This window comes from Nasonia vitripennis, chromosome 5, assembly GCF_009193385.2.
Source record: "Nasonia vitripennis strain AsymCx chromosome 5, Nvit_psr_1.1, whole genome shotgun sequence".
NCBI classification, from domain to species: domain Eukaryota; kingdom Metazoa; phylum Arthropoda; class Insecta; order Hymenoptera; family Pteromalidae; genus Nasonia; species Nasonia vitripennis.
Window position 1 is genome coordinate 27,137,876 of NC_045761.1, and position 18,865 is coordinate 27,156,740.

The following is an 18,865-nucleotide window of genomic DNA, read 5'->3' on the forward strand; positions in this document are numbered from 1 at the left end:
TTGCAAATAATAAAATTATCTATGACTTTCTGGAAAATATACTTTATTTTTACGTGATAATTTTTTACAGTTATGTTTACAAGTTATTATTATAAATGATATTCTACATACTCGAAATTTCTTACGCTATCGTGATTTAAGAGAGAGATTTAAATGTGTATAATACAACTTGTGCTCCAGTGCCTTACATGACGTAAACTTTCTCAATTTTCTTAAAAGGAAATACTTCTTTGGTCTTTGGACAGATCACAGTGCCATTATTTTCCTGTGCCATTTTTTCCAGAGCCTATAAAAATAATTAAAAAAAATAAAGTTAATAAGAATAGAACAGAAACATTCGTGTTGTAATATCAAAATCAGAAATAGTTTGTCACCTTTTCACCGTACACATAGCCGTTTGGCATCATCATGGGTTGATTATATTCATTGAGGGCTTTACCACTGATACTGCATACCAGTCTTGATTGTGAGCAGTGAGCATATGGCAAAGGAGTTGCAAGTTCATTTAAAGTCTCATTGCACACTGGACAACTGGGATTCTTGCCCTCTTTATTTCCACTGTAACACTGTGGGGTTTTGAGAGCTGATAAGCCAGCTTGTAATGCTACTGTGAAGACACTTTGACTAGCCAATTGGAAAAGTCTGTAATTTTCATGGCGAAATTGTTCTATCAATCTGTCCCACCTACAAATAATAATCATTATTAGACACTTAGTAATATTTTCCAAAAGTAAATTAAACTCACCTTTTTTCGTCCAACAAATCTTTGTATGGACTGTGATGTGGATCTGCTGGAAATGCCAGCTGACCCATGCATGCTTGTATTTCTTGCAACTGGTAATCTTCATAGTTTGCAAAACATTTACGGGCATGCTTCACAGCATCTAGCCTTCGATCCGAGCGTACAAGTTCGATGAATTCTTGAACACGTAGATTAAATTCCATAGTACTGCCCAGTTTTCTTAATTTAGAACGATTATCGTGACACCAGTTTAAACATCTGGTAGTTTCGTGATTTGCTAGTGACTTTTCCACTTCTCTTGAGACCATGAAGACATCTAAAGGTGAATGACATCATGAAAATTAAATTTTAAAAATGTCTTCAACATCAATCTAATACGCGTTACTATACCTATATTTGTCAGATCTCTGAGATCACTAGTGTCAGCAAGTTTCATGGCAGTTTTGTAGTATCCCTTGCGCAGGAAATATTCCACCAGCATTCGATCCAGTCTCTGCCTTCTCCACTGATTAACCGCACTGGGAGTTGTGTTTGCATGTTCTTTCAGGTGATCCAACCGTCGTTTACAAACCATTCCAGCCTGTAACTCCTCTGCAATGGATTCCTGTGCCTTCCTCTTCAACACCTGCAATTTGGCCACCACACCACCTAACAGACGAGTTATATCTCCTGTTGGAACACCCTTTCCCTCTCCTCTCAGACCTATTTTCTCGAACTCATTAGCAGCTGCTTGAACATGCGATACCTCTCGGTCCAGCGTCTTTTGGGCTGAGCGGAACTTTTTGTTCAGCAACTCGTATGGCACCTGTTGAAGCAACCGAAGCACAGTTAAAAAATCCCTGCACCAACAAAGGAGCATGAAAGACTCGGAGAAAAAAAAAGACTTTGTTTACCTTCAGTGTGGGATGCTCCAAGCTCTTTATGTCCGACATCGTGACGGCTGGAATCGTGCTTTACTGTAGCCTACCAACTCGAAGCTCGTTGCGCTACCTCATGAGCCGCGCTACGGAGAGGAGGTCCAGGTCGAGAGGCAACTGCGCGGATAGCAAAACAACCATGCAACAGCAGCAGAAGAACAATGAGTGCGTGTTTGGGTGGATGTGCGTGGCAGCAGAACGAAAATTCCGTCCGGATTCACAAAACAAAGAAGGGCCAAATTAGGAAATCAATCGCGAGGAGAAAACACAGGCAGAGTCATGTCAGCGCGACGCAGCTCGACGCGTTGGTAAACGTCGTCGTTGTCCGAGGTCTGCAGTGTTGAAAGCAGAGCGCAGAGAACAGCTTATAGAGAGCCACAGCACAGCTGATCCAAGAACAGCAGCAGACTGTATAGTATGTGGTCAGTGGGTATATAGAATGGGAGGTGAGATTTCGCGTATATACAGGTAGTAAACAAAAGTGGGGAGGTTGAGAGATGGGAGGAATGGAATGATCTTGAATCCTGCGCTGCGTGTGTAATGCTCTTGTTTCTTTCAGATTATGAAAACTGCGTTATTGCGATTAGATTATTTATCAGTCGCTACATACTTATATGTATCCAACGATCACAAGTCAACAGATGACGATCGGACAGACGAGTCGCGATTTTCAAGTTTTTGCAGACGAATGAAAAAAAATCGGGGAGAATTATTGCGTATCTCGCATATACGTTGTGCAGCATTTATATATATATATATATCACGTCGAGCTGTTGCGCACGTGTATGCGCACGTCTACTCCGCTTTTAAATGCGCAGTTATGTATAATTTCAGTGCAGCGCGTGTATTTTCGTTAGATAGGTGTATACATACACTGTACAGTGTAGTTAGTACATGGCATGTACACCTAATATAACTATATATATACCTATACTGCAGTTTGCGAACGATACGAGGCTGGCAAATCAAAGCTCTTTTGTTCGGCTGGCTGCAGCGCCTGCGCAGCGACATGCGCTTATATATCATTGTTCTGTTGTTGTGCTGATAAGACAACGTACTGATATGCTCTCAAAGGGCAAAGAAACAAAGCAGAATAAATTTAAGCAAAAGTAGTTGGATATGTTATATGCTAGAGACTTTCTAAAACCATAGGGGGTTCCGAAAGTTATTTCTAGTTGGAATATAAAATGTATGCCCGCTTTGTACGGAGAGTAGCATCTATTAATAATTTTCTATTAATAATCTAAGTGAAATTTCGAGGTAACGTGTCGAAAATCAATTATTTGAATTGAAATATTTTCCCGCGCCTGCGTCATCGAATTTCATTGCGACTCCGCGGCGCCACTTCCGGTCACAATCCCCAATAATATTGGCGTTTAGCCTAGAAAAATATAACTTTTACAAGTATATGAATAAGTATAAATAACACGCTCGCATTTAGCGCATTTCCAGCCTAAAACAGTCCTTAAAATTAATCAACCCTCCGATTCCACGTTTGGCGCTTCGAGTTTCAAGTAGGCCATCGCGTCGACGGCCAGACTACCCGCACATTTGTCTCAAACTAAACCGGCCCTAGAAAGCCAAGCCCAGCAACCGATCCAGCGCCTGTAGCCGACGTCTCCGAGGAAAAAAATGTCTCTCATCCCGTCCGAAAAATCGAAAAGCCCGTACCTCCGCAGAGCCGAGAAGGCCAGGCCTCGTGAACCTCGTGTCCCGCCGCACTTCCGGCGGACATATCTCGAAAGTAGCACGAGGCCGGATTACCGTAAGCGACCGTCACTCCCCTCTACCCCGGCAACGTCAATCCCGTCACTGACCGTCGCACGAACCGTCAGCCATTGCCTCGCCGGAGGGTCGGCCATTTTGCCAGCGAGACGCCGATCGTTATTCGCCACCGCGCAGCCATCCGGGCTACACACGTATACTTGTACGCAGACAAGCAGCGTAGTTCGTTATTGGCGGCTTTCGCGAATATCATCGCTTTTCCCACCCGAGGAGGCGAGACCTCGAGTAAACCTGGATAACGGAAGGGCTGCGTGAACATCGCTCCCCCGGGATACACACAGAATCAGGTAAGTCCGGGTGCTCCGGCTCAATCTTTCTCGCTCTCTCGATCTTTCTAATGCCACGTACGGCTCGGATCTCTTCTGTCCGACTCTCATCCGCGAAGATTCTCTACTCCAGCACGTTACGCGCTCCTCTCCGCGTCTTTCCGCAGTCCTCGCATCTCCGGGTACGCGCTGGCATCCGGTGCACCTCTTCCCCGTCGGCTGCGTGTTAATTGCGTTCTAGCTCGAGCGGCGCGCGCGCGCGGCCGACATGTTGGCGCGTCACACACGGCGCCCGCTTTTCCTCGACTCTGTCTCGCGGTAGCACAGCGGCGTCGTGCCATGATTGGCGCTTATCGCTTTTTTACGCAAACCAGCTCTCTCGCAGTATGTCGCGAGATTTTTATTTTCAGCGGGAGAGCGACGCGGGGATTCGTCGTGCATGGCCCCGGCATCGGGAAAAAACGCCGGCAAAGCGTGCCTGCACAGACCGGCTCTCGCTTCTCTCCCTCATCCTCTCCCGCCCCTCCGGCGTTATAAGCGCGCGCGCGCGCGCGCGACGGAAACTTTTTTTATGGCTGCTGCGGTCTTTCATTTTACCTATAGATAGATACGCTGGGACACACGTCGTTTGTTACGTAACTCATCGATTTCCGTCCAGTCGTCTGTTTACGTTCGCGCGTGTGTTTACGTTGTCGATTCGGAGCATGGCTACGCGAGTTTCGGAAGGGGGTGGGCTTAGAGACGCGTCGCAAATTGCACCGTCAGTCGTTTGAATACAGCTTGCATTATTCATGATATAATAAAAATTGCAAGTTGGGAGTATAATAGATGACGCGGTCGTGCTTTGGCCGGAAGATGATGTTAGATGCGTGTCGCGTGGGTTTTCGTGTGCGGCGTGGAGACTTGGACCGGTGTTGCTCTCTCTCTCTATCTCCCCCCCCCCCCACCCTCTCTCGCCGTATAACAGTAAACTGACCTTTTCCGGACCGTTTCGGGGGAGAGCAACATAACGCGCGCTGTGTACTACACATCGCTGCGGTTAATTATCGCTGCGTACGGCATTGAGCGTGTGTATTTAATGCGCGTCGTTCGAAAGCGTTTCTACAACAGCCTCATTAAGTGGCATTACTCGTACACGAGTCTTAATTGTTTTTCAACGAGCGTTTTCATTAAAAATCCATCGAATTTTCCGAATTAAAATGCTATTTTTAACGGTTGATTTAATAAAGCCGTAAATTACGCGCATATCGATAAATCATGCCCAAGCCGCGTCTCGCCGGTTTATTAGCACTTATCTTACGTACGCTATAGGTAACGCGCACGCGAATGAAATTGGATTTGTTATTTCTCTTACGATCCCGCGATTTATCGATTCGATGGAGGACTGCGGAAAGCTTTTGCCCTGAAAAAGTTTAAACAAATTAACTGTATTTTAACGTGGCCTTTTTGCTTGTTTTGCTATTGCCTCTATAAAAATTGGATTCGTTTGATTCGAATTATAGATTTTCTTTTATTACTTTGTTGTTGTTTTTTTTTTCCTAATTTTTTTATGTAGTCATAAGTAGTATTACGGTAGAAAATATCATCCACTAACGCACCACTAGCTCTATATTAACCAATTCTTATTATTCAAATTAAGAAAGCAAACAAAATTCATAAAAATTATTTTTTTCTTTTATATTCGTTCGATTGCAAACGATTTTTATTTAATATTTTTTCTTTTGACTTGTTTAAACTTTTTTACATACTTTAATATTATCATTTATAACATTATCAATATCGATGGCCCTACAGAATCTGGCATAATTTAAAATACTGCTTTGCGTATTATTTCAAAGCTCGTTGCGAACTTGTATATCGCGTCAGTAAGTTTCAACTGTCCAACGTAAACTTGCCGATTTTGCGAGGGCCATCGAAATCATAAATATAATATTTCCGCGAATTTCCATCATACATCGCTGTGTAAATAGATATTTTCAAGAAACTATCCTCGCGCATAATTACGAATTGTAAACCGTTTGTATAAATTCAAATCGCGTCTGAATGTGAATTGCAAAAATACATAACGAATGATTTTTCTGTCACATATTCTCACGAAGTAAAAGCGCAAAATAGAATCGATGCAAAAAATTTAATTTAAATTCTTTAAAATAAAAAAGCGGCAGGTTCCAAAGGAAGCCTGTTATGTATGGTGTTTTTTATATTTTCCTTTAAGAATGAGCACCCGAGTATTCGTTGGTGGATTAACTTACCGGGTGCGAGAGCGCGACCTTGAGAAGTTCTTCCGGAAATATGGTAGAATCAAGGAGGTCGCTATGAAGAACGGATTTGCCTTTGTGGTAAGTCTAATGTAAATTAATTGTTTCTTTTTACAGTATGGTAGGGACAAGGGTCTATGTCGGTGGGCTTCCATACGGCACCAGGGAAAGAGACCTTGAGAGATTTTTCAGAGGCTACGGTCGATTCCGTGATGTCCTCATCAAGAATGGCTACGGCTTTGTCGTAAGTATCATCACTAAGTCGGAGCTGTTTGTTAAACATCAAAGAAAATTAAAGTTTCACAGCAAATATGTCTCAAAGACAAATCCAACAAAATCCTCAACTATTTTTGCTCGTTTAGTTTTTGTTTTTGGGGATTAGTAGTAGTAACAAGAACCCTTGATGTAATCGACATCAAGGTGATAAAATGCCTCTTTCTGGTATGTACGCAACTGATTATTGTAAAGATCGCTTAAATATCATGAAAAATAATTGGATGATTAGAAGTTTGTTGGTTATACAGAATAATTTCATATCTAAAATTTTTTGCAGCCACTTTTCTGCTTCATATGATTTTTTTATGTTGGTTGCAAAATATTCTTTACTTCATTGCATGAACATACAACTAAAGAATTCGACACATTTTTATTTAACTTTACCAAAAAAGCGTTCCGTTGCTTCTTAAATATTTACAAGCACAAGTAAATTTTATCTGGGGGTAATGAAACCTTTTGGTAAGTATAATTATAGACATCAAAGTGTTTTACACATGGTGTTTCAGCGATTTTTCTAATAATATTCTGTTTGTGTACATTCTTTTATTTTATTTTTTTTCTTTCTCTCTTGACCGAATGTGATGCTAAGCATAATTACACAAGTGTAGATACAAGCCGACGACCTGAATCCCTCTTAATAATTCTGTTTTCATTCTTTACAATATTTTTTTTTTCAAACATACAAAATTAAAATGACATCCCAGCTGCTTGGCAATTATATCTACAAAATTTTCAAGTTCTACAGGAATAAACGGACTCACCTGTATTTTACAGCCTAATAATCTTGATGTGAAAACTGTTTAGCAACTGCTGCATCCTCAAGAGATAAACCAGATTAAAAGTTGGACTGGGAATCCTGATTTGCTTGAACAATCCTATTCTTTAATTTATTAATAATTTTTAAAGTTTTATTTTATTTAAAAAAAGACTTGCCTAAATTGTTAAAAGGTAGATTTCGATTCAGTTTAAAAGTTTGTGACTTATACATCAGTAATGTATTTTTTGTTAGTACAAAATTCAAATAATTTTTTTATCCATCTTTGCCAAAACTACTATCGATAAATTAAAAGTTACAGTTAGGCATGTTACTTTTTTCAATATAACTATTTTAATACTTGTAAATATATAAATGCAAAATTTATTATTTAATAAATAGTTTATCACACATATGATTAATCCATTATGTAAGCCCCATAATTACCATAACTTTTTTTTTCCTTAGGAATTTGATGACTACAGGGATGCTGATGATGCAGTTTACGAGCTGAATGGAAAAGAACTTCTGGGAGAAAGGTAAATTTTTCTGTCACTGTAAACTTCTCTTCACTCTCTGGTAAATGGGTTTGATTCTGTTAGCATGCAAATGACTGGTCAAAATAAATAAAAAAATTACTTTTGTATACTCAATTCATTCTTATTCAAACAAGACTACATATAGCATTATACTTGTTATGAAGTAATATTTCATCTAACTCTGTATTCATTTATGCTGTTTAGTGAACTTTAGTTTGAATTGTATGAATCATTTTTTATGATGATTATGAAACAGTTTAATCCTGTTTCTTTTTATTTGTAGAACTATTTCTTAGTTTAACCTAAATAGGTATATATAAAACTGGCAAGTAATATAATGGCTTAAGTTTTTTCGTTTTATACGTAAAATTAGTTCCAGTAGAAATTAAAATCCTATAAAATTTGTAATTCTTGTTTTGTCGATTATTATTTTATTAGCAAATCAAAGCACATCCACCTTGTAGACATATACACTCTTATAGAAGCAGTTAATCAAAATTCATACATTTATACAGTAATTGAAAAAAAAAAGAAAGAAAACAACTAACAGTAATGCATGTTTTCAAATCTCTGCCAGCTTAAAAGTAATAGTTTGAAGTTTGTATTTTAAATGCTGTCTACAAAAACAAGTTCAAGTAATGCATAAAACTTTTGATGAAGTGGTTTTCAAACATTTAACAAACGATTTCCAAACATTTGTGTTATAAAGACTAAATGTGCTTCTTTTCCATCCTTGTATATTGTACTAGAGATAAAACTTTCTTTATTTTCATTTCATGAACTTTTAACGTTATTGAACTGTAAATCAAAAGTATTTTAATGTTTCGAACCAAAAATCTATTAATGCATGTAAAAACTTTTGGTTACTTGGAGTATTATTAGTAAAAGTGCATTACTGTCGCTTTAATGTAGTTTACTTAGAATAAAGTATGGTAATGCTTCTTTTGCCAAAAATATTATTTTTCATATATTATAATAATTATTTAACAAAATTATTTAAAACACCCTGAAGACCCCATGAAATCTTAAAAGAATCACTGCTGTCGTAAAATGTGCATTGCACAGTCTCAAAGATGATTTTGTGGTAAAACAAAAGTTATCTTTATGACCGTGACAGTGTGACTTACCGCCATTTTGAACTACTTCCATCAATTACCCCATTGGAAGTAAAATCGAGAAAATGAAAAAACACACACCTCACAATAAAATATTATCGACAATGAACGATTATCAATTTTAGTAGAACAAATATTTTCTTCATCAATGAAAAAGCTCAAGTCACAAGTATTTTTATTCGTCTTTTTTTTTAAATTGCTTATTGATTATTAAATAACCAAAATAATTTAGAAAAACGTTATGAATTATGTAGATATAAAAATGTAATTATATTCAATTTACTAGCCAAATTATTGATCCCATTTTTTCTGGGTATCAAAAAAAAAAAGATAAAAAAAGACAAATAAAAGCTTAGTTACTAAGGCTACCAAAATTTCGTCCTCCGCGATTGGTCGTAAGTTGCATACATTAGTGTTCGAATTACAAAAAAAAAATAGCTTAACTGATGATTTTCAAAGGGGAAGGGTTATTGCATTTGTTTAAAATAAAGAATTATCGCTAGATTAAAGCTGTAAAGTTGTATTGATATTAAAGAGTAAATACCGGTCTGTTTATTAAAAATGTATTGCTTGTATTACTTACTTATTGTAAACTTCCAGTATGTGCATTTTATTTACTGGTACTTTTTTTATTGCCAAAAATAGCATTTTTCCGAAGTAATGCAAAAAAATCTTATAACGCTACATTATGATAATGATTGCACATTACAACTTTTTTTCGTACATTCACGCTTTAAAAAGAAGTAAAGTAAAAGTCGAGCCAGTTTAGAAAGCCTTGTTATACCGAAATGAAACTTTATTCAAGAAATGTTCAAATAAATAAGATAAAGTCGTATACGGCTCCGTTGAGAATCTAATGATGCTATTAATAATAATGTCTGAAAAAGGAGGATGATGATGGTTAATGATAATAATGATGATGAGAGATAAAATTAGAGAAAAAAGAAATAGTCGTGAACTTAGGCGGGGCTTTTTGTTGGGTGTGTTTCAGAGTGGCGGTCGAGATAGCACGGGGTGTTTCAGGGAGGCGAGGCGACCGTGGCTACGGACGCTCACGCTCCTGGAGAGACAAGTAAGCATATCCCATTTGTCGTATTATATCTTGTTACAGAATTACTGTAGAGAGAGCCAGAGGTACGCCCAGAGGTAGCGACCAGTGGCGCTACGGAGACTCTCGTGGTGGATATGGAGACTCGAGGCGTTCAGCGTAAGGCTATCTTCAAATGAACACACAGCTACACTATCACGCGCATTCACAAACGACACATATATGACCACACGCGCATATACTACCTTTTATTACTGACTTTCTGTTTTCGTATCAGCCCCTTTCCTTCTGTTTTATGCCATTTTGTATGCAAAGATGAAGTGGATGCTTTTTTTTTATATGAACATTATGCATCTCATAACTTTTATTTCAGAAATTGAAAGCCTTAAAATAGTTTTTATAAGATAGTCAATTGCTAATAGAAAAGGTGACTTTTATTTAATCAGTTTAAATTGGTTGTCTTGGATTTGACGAATCAAAATTTTACTATTTGGCAATCGTTGATCGGAAAATCATTAGAACTCTAAATTAAAGAAACAACAACGAATAAAAATCTTCTTTTTACACTAAATATAATTTTGTTGCAAACGAACTAATAGTTTGTGTGATGTTATGTTTGTTACAGCCGAGACGATATGCGGCACGACAGGTACGCTATTGCTGCATTTCGAGTAGAAAAAAGTTTAATACAATTGCAACAGGTGATTTAATCTGTGCCTGTGCAATGAATGCTGTATTACTTTTATTAATTATTATTTTTTTATATATTTTTTTGTTTCTTTTTGCTCTCTCTCTCTGTCTTTTCTTCCATGTAGTTGTTTGTCACTGTAGAAAAAATTCACAACCCTACTTTCTCATAATTTTTTTTTAACCTATATTTCTGTTCACATGATATCCCTTTTTGCAGAGATAGTGTGAACAGAAACACGAGGACCACATCTAGCTACAAGCAATCATTGCCCAGGTACATATGTCTAATGTTTTGTTATACGAATTCAAAATACTATATAACCTTTTATCAAGTTCCTTGGTGTTGTAGTTTTGTTCTAATCAATTCACAGTTTTATTTTGCTCTAAAAAATTTATTTCTCCATGTTTCCACATCCGTGAACTTAATTAGTTATATCCCATTTATACCTTTCTAGAGTCAGGTCCAAGACATACCTACGTTTTTCATACCTTTTCATACGTTGAAATAATTTTTGCACGTGATACTTAAGGAATCGACTTGATACTGTAATTAACAAATTCGTGCAAAAATTATTGACTGATTTTAGTTATTTCATTCATGGAAATGAGAAAACTTGAAAACGCGTGGCACCTGACTGTAATATAATCTCCGTACTGTTTAACCCTTACAGATATGGACCCCCGACCAGGACGGAATATCGCCTTACCGTCGAAAACCTTTCGAGCCGTGTTAGCTGGCAGGTAAGCTTTCGTATTGAAACTTTTTTAATTACTTCATTTTTAACATAGTTGTCTTGCGATATCACAATACAATTATATACATATTTTTGAGAAGTCACTCGATATGTGTATGTAGTAGAGATGAAGTATTCGTATTAAACGGTTTCAAAAAGTTTTGATCTCTATTCTAATACAAATTAAGAGATTTCTAGTCCTCGGTTTTCGTTTACTGACTAAACACAAACGGTTTTCGGATTTCGAAGAAAAAGCATAATATCTTTCGCTTCATTTTCTTTTGCCTTTGAGTATTCTTGTTTTGACAAAAGTAAGAGCAAAAATAAAAAATCGCTATACTCGCCTGTTTTGAAAATTTTGGAATGTACAATCTTGATCAAGTAAGTCTATGGCAGTAAATTTCGAAAGTACTTGAAAACCACTGGGAATATCGTATATGAGAGCAGGAAGCGACCTACCACAATAGAAATGGGCACTATAATTTTTGCTGAAGAGTGGGAACCAGACTCTCGTAGGATCCATTTAGACTAGGAATCTTGGTAATAGGCACCACAACCACACTGTGGAGAAGAGCAATAAATCAAAGAATCAATCATTGATGAAGGATCTCGGAAGACTGAAGAGGAGGCACTCGTGGGATTATAGAAGTCGTATCGATCGAATAAACTTGTGAAGGATGTTCCAACTCTATGTTCTGATGAGCTTTAGGGTCTAATGATAAACCAAGTCTTACTTGATCAATTTACATTGTCTCTGTCTTTTCATAAAGTTTTAGTCTCGCTATTGCATCGTGCATACAGTAAATTTTAAAGTATAAATCTAAAAAAGAGATTGACTGTCTCGTTGATTCAATGTCCACTTGGTCGTTATTTTTTTTACGCAAAGTACAGCTAGCTTTTGAATATCGACAAGCAAAATTTTCACGGGAGCGAAATATGTCAATAAAATTAAAAAGCAACTACACACAGAATATAATGATAAAAAGAAAAAATAGAAACACAAAAAATCAACCAAAAATTTCAATAAAAAAACCATTGCTGTTCTTTTCGAAGAGCCCTGTCCTCTTCACCGTGGAGGGCCGGTGACCACCACACCCACGATTAGGGCCGAGAGAGAATAAGAAACCGATGTCGTACACACGATGATGAGTGAGAGAGACAAACACACTCGCAAAGAAAGAGAGAGAGAGAGAGAGACAGAACAGAAAGAGACGATGGCAGGCGACGGCGGCAGGCCTCGAGGTGTCGTCACCACCGGCGCTCACGCAGTCGCTAATCTCGGGGTGCGGACGACGAGAGATACCCCCGGCGAAACAGAGAATCTGTACCTATTCACAGAGAGAAAGAGGAAACGTGTGCCGGTCAGTCAGGCGACCACACGTGCGAGCGAAACCCCACTGCCAAAGAGCCCGGTGTTATCTCTTCCTTCTCTCTGTGCGTGCGTCAATCTGCACCCACCCGCGCTACTGCCATGTGTCAGAGGGGGACACGGATTTTTGTCCTTTTGGCTCTGTGTCTCGTTGGTCCGTTTTCATCGACGGCAAGCCACGACTACCACTGCCACTACTACCACTACTGCTACTATCTACTATCTACCACCCATCTGAGACCGAGAGAGAAAAAGAATCTTGTACTGGGGGCGAGAGCGAGGGAAAGAGAGCGCGAGGCTTCTTCAACAAAGCTACTACTGGCAACAACGACTTCCACCTACCTCCATCTTGCTCGACTACACTAGCTTTTTACAGTTGTTTTCTTCTCTTTTTTTACGTCTATTATTCATCTCACCCTCTTTTTCTTTCGAGTTACTTTCGTTCAGCTGTTTTTTCTTTATTTTTAATTTTTTTTTCAACTTCGTTTCACATAGTGGTGTCCGAATTAATTTCTTGATTTTAGGAATTCAGTTAACTACTTTTCACCATTACTTTCAACCGACTAATCAAGTTTCGATGACAACCACGTTTTATTAGCATCATTGTTAATTTTTTTTTCAATTCCTTCAGTGTTTTTTTTTTTTTAACTTAAATGGATCAACTACTGTATCAATCTAAAGAAACAAAAAATGACAATCAGTTTTTTTCTTGTTTTTTTTTCTTTTTAATGTCATTAATTTAACTTGAAATCACAAAAACTAATAAACTAACATTGTATACTAAAAAAGAAAAAATTGCGACTGCAAAACTCAACTCCTAAATCAACATTTAAACAGTCGGACATTCGACGAACAAAACAAAACTCTACTTTGACCAAGCAATCATTTCTTACAGTCGAACAAACATGAAAAATCTTGTGAGAAAATCAAAACTCAATGCACCTACATACACACACGCGACTGCGACTGACAGCGACAAACTTACAACTGCTAACAATCATAACTTGAAAAAGAAAAAGAAAACCACTAGAGCCATCAAAGGGGGTGGTGTCGTGGCATACAGTACCGCAAACCATAGCAAAGAGAGTCTTTGACGAAGGCAGGCAAGATTAAGAGAGCGAGCGAGGGGGCCATAACCGTGGCGCGTCCGCTTGGCGATTGTCTTGTACATGGCCTGTCTGTGTCTGGTCTTTGGGCTCTTCTACCATCTCGCGCGTCAAACTGTGTCGTCCACTGCGTCTCTCCGAGAGCGGGCCATGCCAGGCAAGCACACGCATACAGAGTGTCCACAAACATTCCACGAGCGCCAGGCTCTCGCGAGTCAGACGAGTCATTCAATCCGGTCAGTAAGGTGTACTCTGTGGCCTCTGTCCTCCTCTCAGTCTGTCCGTAAGCAAGGTGGTGCCTGGGCCCAAGGTAAATGCGTCACCTTAACCGAGTGTACTCTTTAGATATATATTATTCATGTATATCTATATATTCTATTTTATTAATACTATTATCATATAAATAATTTATTGCAGTAAAGTACCGGCTCTAACGCAGGCGTAATTAATGTATTTTTCATCATTTTTTTTTATCTTTGTTCACTCCTTCAGAGAAACATGCCTGCTCTCATTTGTTTGGAAGCGTTCAATTTACTCTCTGTGCACATTTGTAGAGAAGACTGTCGAGCTTCCCGCGAATGTCTTGTGTCATTAGATTCTTTTTCTATATATTTTATAAAGTCGAATGTGACGGAAATAACTATAATCTTATTTGTGCTCGAAATTAGGCATCCTCTGACTTAGATGTTTTTCAGTTCATAATTCAATTTTAAGATATAACTTGATCAATCATCAGCCGTAGCTTCATTATAGAACGACTGGTGTTTCAACTTTTCTTTATGCATAACAATTTCATATAAATTAAATGTAAGAGGAAAAAGCGTGCATTAGGTTAAGGATTTAGGACAAGGATTTGAGAGTACACTCCTCCAAACTTACCACCCAAACAAGCGTTGATTTAAGACCCCATGGTCCTGGTTCCCACGATACGCAAGTCAAACGTGCCTAAAGTCAAAACAGAGATCCCATGGTCAGAAGCTAAGAAGACAATGCAATCATTGAATCAAGATGCAATTGAAGTGGAGAAGACAAACTCAAGATCTGTTCAAGACTTTTAACAAGAAACCAAGTTTTTAGGTGGAAGATCGGAAGTTTAATAATAGGCCATACATTAGGGAGGAAGTTATCTACAGTATTAACTAACTTTATCGCGGCAAGATAACGTTAGTTAGGATTGTATGATAATTTACTTTTTACATACCTGATTGAAAATCATGAAACGTTGTATCAATTTCAATCTTACAATCTTTTTCTAATGTATTTCCATGTACATTTTTTTATATTCACAATGAAACTTTCAGTTAAACTTCCCTTAATATAATTGACCAATTTACGTTTCTTCGCGAAATCGATTGTAAACCACTTTGCAGAAATTTATTTTCAACTTTTATTTCGATTCCATGATTTTTTTGCAAGGTGGCGTGTGCTTGTAATCTGTATAAATAAAACCTTCGACGACAAGGGATTGGAATTGCATAAAAAGAAAGGTTGTAACAATCGATACTAAATTCGAGCACATCTCATTTTAAATTAGGGACATGATTCAAACTTCTCCAGGCTCTATTTTTTTAGTATAGGATACATATGATAATAAGGATCGTGAACGGAAACTAACTTGCTAGTGCACAGTATAAATCTTAATCTTACGTTAGTGTTCAATTTAGGAACAATGCGCCATTTAGATTTTATAATTAATAACATATAAACGTTATTTTTCATAATCTTGTTCTAAACACTACTAACTGATTTTTGTATTGATGCTCAGGACTTGAAGGATTACATGAGACAGGCTGGAGAAGTCACCTATGCCGACGCACATAAACAACGTAGAAATGAAGGGTGAGTGTTGATAATCTACATCATTAATATACGTTTTCAATTGAAAAAAGGCATTAGGGATTCCATATAATTATGCTCAACCGAGAAATCTAACAGTTGATTTTTTAATATTTCAGAGTGGTCGAATTCGCCACTTACTCCGACTTGAAGAACGCCATCGAGAAGTTGGACGACACCGAGTTGAACGGTCGCAGGATTCGCTTGATTGAAGACAAGCGTCGTGGCCGCCGCTCACGATCCTCGAGCTCAAGATCTCGCTCGCGTTCCAGATCGCGATCTCGCCGTCGTTCGCGTTCTCGCTCCAGGTATTCCTATCCCTAATTTTGAACTAATTCTTACCCCTTCTATTTAAATTATTTTCATGTTAAATGTGAACATTTTTCGGCCCTTTTTAATTCAATGAAGATTACTAGTTTATCGGCACAAAACATCCCCGTATAATTTTTCTTTAATTGTTGCATTTACCCGGAATGACATATTTTGAAATTTTTTATTACTTTTACAACCCTTAATGAACATATTTGCTCGCACGAACTACCGTAATCGCTTGTTAAAAGTTTTAGCTACTGTTTTGGTTATTTTATCACTTTATTCCAATTTTAGTTTAACACATTTGTTATTTTGCTTGACGCATAAATATTAATCTCTTTTATTCACGATGAAGTAAGCGGAAGCATTGTAACAAAAATTAGTCTGTTTTTATTACTTATATTTTGCCTGGTTAAAAAATATTTTATAAGTTGGCATTTTAGAGGAGAGATGCAGCTGTTTCAATCTACTTATTAATATTTGTAAAGCCAAATTATCAAAAACTTGCATAGTTGCCAGAAAAATTTGCCAAAGTTTTTCGTAAGTGATGGTTTGGCCTATATTACAGTTTCTTTCTTTTTTTAACTTTCTAAACATGATTCCTCACCCAACCCTCGTACAAAGTACAACTTTTAGCTGCAAAATTTATCAATTTTTTTTTTTAATTGGTAACTCTTTTATCGAGCGGTTGCAGTAGTCGCGGCGTTAAAAACTTTAACCAATTGTAGGTTTCAAAAATTATTATGATTAGGTAAATTCAAACGTTTTGCTTAAGTTCGCCGGTATTGCGAGCACAAGTTTTATTAAAGTTAAAAAAAGACAAAAATAGTAAATTTTGTTTTTTTTTGTGTGCATTAGGAGCCGTCGCAGCTCACGTAGCCGTAGTCGCCGCAGCAGCCGCTCCAAGTCGAGGGCACACTCGAAATCCAAATCAAAGTCCAAATCCAAGTCTCCTGAGCGCAGTCGCTCACGTTCCAAGTCCAAGTGAGTACCTACTCCCAACTTTACTTTGCTTTTTATTTATTTTTCTATTTACTAAAACGTTTCCGGTCTTATTTTGATTTTGAACATTTTTATTCATTTGTATTAAGCTTGTACAAAACACTTGATTTAACCTGTAGATTTCTACTTGATGTAACTTTTCTTTCTCTGTAGATGCTTGAGCTATTTCTATAAACTACGCTTTAATGTCTTTCCTTAATAATGGATGTTTATTATGTATAGACCGGCTTTATTTATAAATATTATCAATACATTTTTTGCACTTTTTGCCATAGCCAGGTAACTTTTTCTAAGTATGAATAATTATTTTTTTAGGTCAAGAGATCGCTCAAAGTCAAAGTCGAAGTCAAAGAGCAAGTCCAGGTCCCGCTCCAGGTCTAAGAACGACAGATCTAAATCTAGGTCCCAATCCAAATCAAAGGCCAAATCTCCATCAAAGTAAGTTCTGTCAGGCGATTGTTATTTATTCAAAAGAGAGAAAAAAAAGACAAAGACTAAAAGTTTATTTTTTAATTAGGGAAAGATCACGAGAGAGCCGTGAGCGCTCAAGAGGCGACAGATCCAGATCACCTTCTGGAAGCAAGCATAGCAAGAGCCGCAGTCGCTCTCCATCACCAATGAACGGCGATAAATCACCAGAAAAACAGAAAGATGATTGAGCTATTGTGTGCACTTTAAGCACTTGACTTGGAAAAGAAATAAACTTCTTTGCCGATTTTTTTTACAATTGAAAATATAAATTATACACAACTCAAGAAGCCAATCATCTATCTCGCCAATTGCAGGAAACAACTTAGCGCGCGAATTTCCATTTTTACATTTTAATCATAACAATCATATTATTAATTGAACCGCATTGATCATTGTATCCCCGTTTGTTCTCGATACAGATGAAAAAATAGAATATCTGTAATCACGTAAAAATTCGTTTTTGCGTATGGCTTAACTAAATTTCGTAATATGTTCTGGTTTATTTACTGAGAACAATATAACGTGTACAGCAATGACGTATTGACTCTTGTACTCAGCTTAGGTTACATTATATTTTTATGTATCTGCATTTCTGACGTTAGATAGCAAGTCAGAAGATGAGAAAAACTTGCAAATTTGTGAAATAGCTTATATTGTATGATTTTCTGAAATTAGGATAACGACACGCGCGTCAATTTACCATCACTTGCATAATTCATTTCAAACTTATTGTGGAATATATTGATTCAGTAAATATAGGGAAACCTAGGGTGTATATGAGAGCTACATAAAACTTGATAATAAGTGATTTTGAATGTCAGTGTGCAACTATTGAGAGCATTTTTCGATTAAATTGATTCTTATTGAAAGATAAAAGGCGGGATTCACATTTTTTGAGGTTACCCCCTCCATGTCATAGGATTTTTCCTGGTTTTTTGTATATATCCCTGATGCAGTAATTTAAGAAATATTAATATGTGATGTGTATTGAGTTATAGCGCTAAGTCTTACTGTCATGAATTAAAAAAAAAAGAAAGAGACAACCCCGAAATCGAATTGTAGACTAGCTTGTATTTCTATAATGTAAGATTGAATTCTTAATAATGAAAATGTACGTTTTCATTGATTACTTAATTTGTCTCCGGTAGTGTCACGAAATTGTTAATTATGCATCACCAACTTTTATTCTTCACGTATACCTGGCTAATGTAAAGACAGAAATACATTATGTTCTTTGATTATTCGCTTATGACAAATTAATAGTTTTAGAAATACATGTTATAATTTATGAAATATTTCAAGAAAACTGCTGGTTTTATTGAATTAGAACAGAAAATTATAGTTTTTGAAATAAAGTCGATTTGTAAACTAAATCGTTGTACTATGTATTTTTGATCACATTCATTTCTCGATAAATGATATACGTGCGAATTTCGGCAAGCAGAGTTTTATGGCACCGACGTGGAGTTAAATTTCCCGTGAATCATGTCTTTGATTTTTGACGAAACTAAAATATTATCACGATGAGTAACGTATCAATGACGTCACAAGATTCGGGAACTCGACTATATCATAACAATGTTATCGTGTGTAACAGTAAAAACACAAATATTAATAATTTACGATCGCCGAAAGTCGTTTTGAA

The 18,865-nt window shown here is 37.1% G+C and overlaps 2 protein-coding genes across 21 annotated transcripts; one reads left to right on the forward strand and one right to left on the reverse strand.

The window, feature by feature from the left end:
* Positions 1–26: 26 nt before the first annotated feature.
* LOC100113698 (E3 ubiquitin-protein transferase MAEA) lies at positions 27–2,632 on the reverse strand. Of its 2 annotated transcripts, XM_032600882.1 has the most exons (6): positions 2,270–2,527; positions 1,636–1,776; positions 1,133–1,547; positions 746–1,058; positions 375–684; positions 27–286 (listed from the first exon to the last, which is right to left on the reverse strand). In XM_032600882.1, the coding sequence occupies exons 2-6, from the start codon at positions 1,672–1,674 to the stop codon at positions 185–187; spliced, it is 1,179 nt and encodes a 392-aa protein (XP_032456773.1). In that variant the 5' UTR covers positions 1,675–1,776; positions 2,270–2,527; the 3' UTR covers positions 27–184. The 2 variants fall into 2 exon arrangements, with proteins under 2 accessions (XP_032456773.1, XP_001604075.1); XM_001604025.6 differs by having other exon boundaries at positions 1,636–2,632.
* An 889-nt stretch (positions 2,633–3,521) lies between these two features.
* On the forward strand, positions 3,522–18,593 carry LOC100113663 (serine-arginine protein 55). Of its 19 annotated transcripts, none has more exons than XM_031930928.2 (12): positions 3,522–3,731; positions 5,926–6,212; positions 7,467–7,537; positions 9,764–9,859; positions 10,326–10,349; positions 10,608–10,664; positions 11,062–11,131; positions 15,365–15,438; positions 15,555–15,743; positions 16,606–16,731; positions 17,065–17,187; positions 17,267–18,593. In XM_031930928.2, exons 2-12 carry the CDS (start codon positions 6,087–6,089, stop codon positions 17,406–17,408), a joined length of 1,098 nt encoding a protein of 365 aa, XP_031786788.1. In that variant the 5' UTR covers positions 3,522–3,731; positions 5,926–6,086; the 3' UTR covers positions 17,409–18,593. The 19 variants fall into 19 exon arrangements, with proteins under 19 accessions (XP_031786788.1, XP_008206900.1, XP_001603815.2 ...); XM_008208678.4 differs by lacking the exon at positions 9,764–9,859 and adding an exon at positions 9,644–9,724 and having other exon boundaries at positions 5,926–6,049; XM_001603765.6 differs by having other exon boundaries at positions 5,926–6,049.
* The last annotated feature ends 272 nt before the right edge of the window (positions 18,594–18,865 follow it).

What these genes read in the sequence shown, in the direction of transcription:
- LOC100113698 (XM_001604025.6), bottom strand. Translation starts at nt 1,674, where the DNA reads ATGTCGGACATAAAGAGCTTGGAGCATCCCACACTGAAG. An exon ending in CAGAGATCTGACAAATATAG is followed by an intron (nt 1,059 to 1,132) that starts GTATAGTAACGC and finishes ATTCACCTTTAG; the next exon opens with ATGTCTTCATGGTCTCAAGA. An exon ending in GATTTGTTGGACGAAAAAAG is followed by an intron (nt 685 to 745) that starts GTGAGTTTAATT and finishes TATTATTTGTAG; the next exon opens with GTGGGACAGATTGATAGAAC.
- LOC100113663 (XM_031930928.2), top strand. Translation starts at nt 6,087, where the DNA reads ATGGTAGGGACAAGGGTCTATGTCGGTGGGCTTCCATACGGCACCAGG. An exon ending in AAAGAACTTCTGGGAGAAAG is followed by an intron (nt 7,538 to 9,763) that starts GTAAATTTTTCT and finishes ATCTTGTTACAG; the next exon opens with AATTACTGTAGAGAGAGCCA. An exon ending in CGCTCACGTTCCAAGTCCAA is followed by an intron (nt 16,732 to 17,064) that starts GTGAGTACCTAC and finishes TTATTTTTTTAG; the next exon opens with GTCAAGAGATCGCTCAAAGT.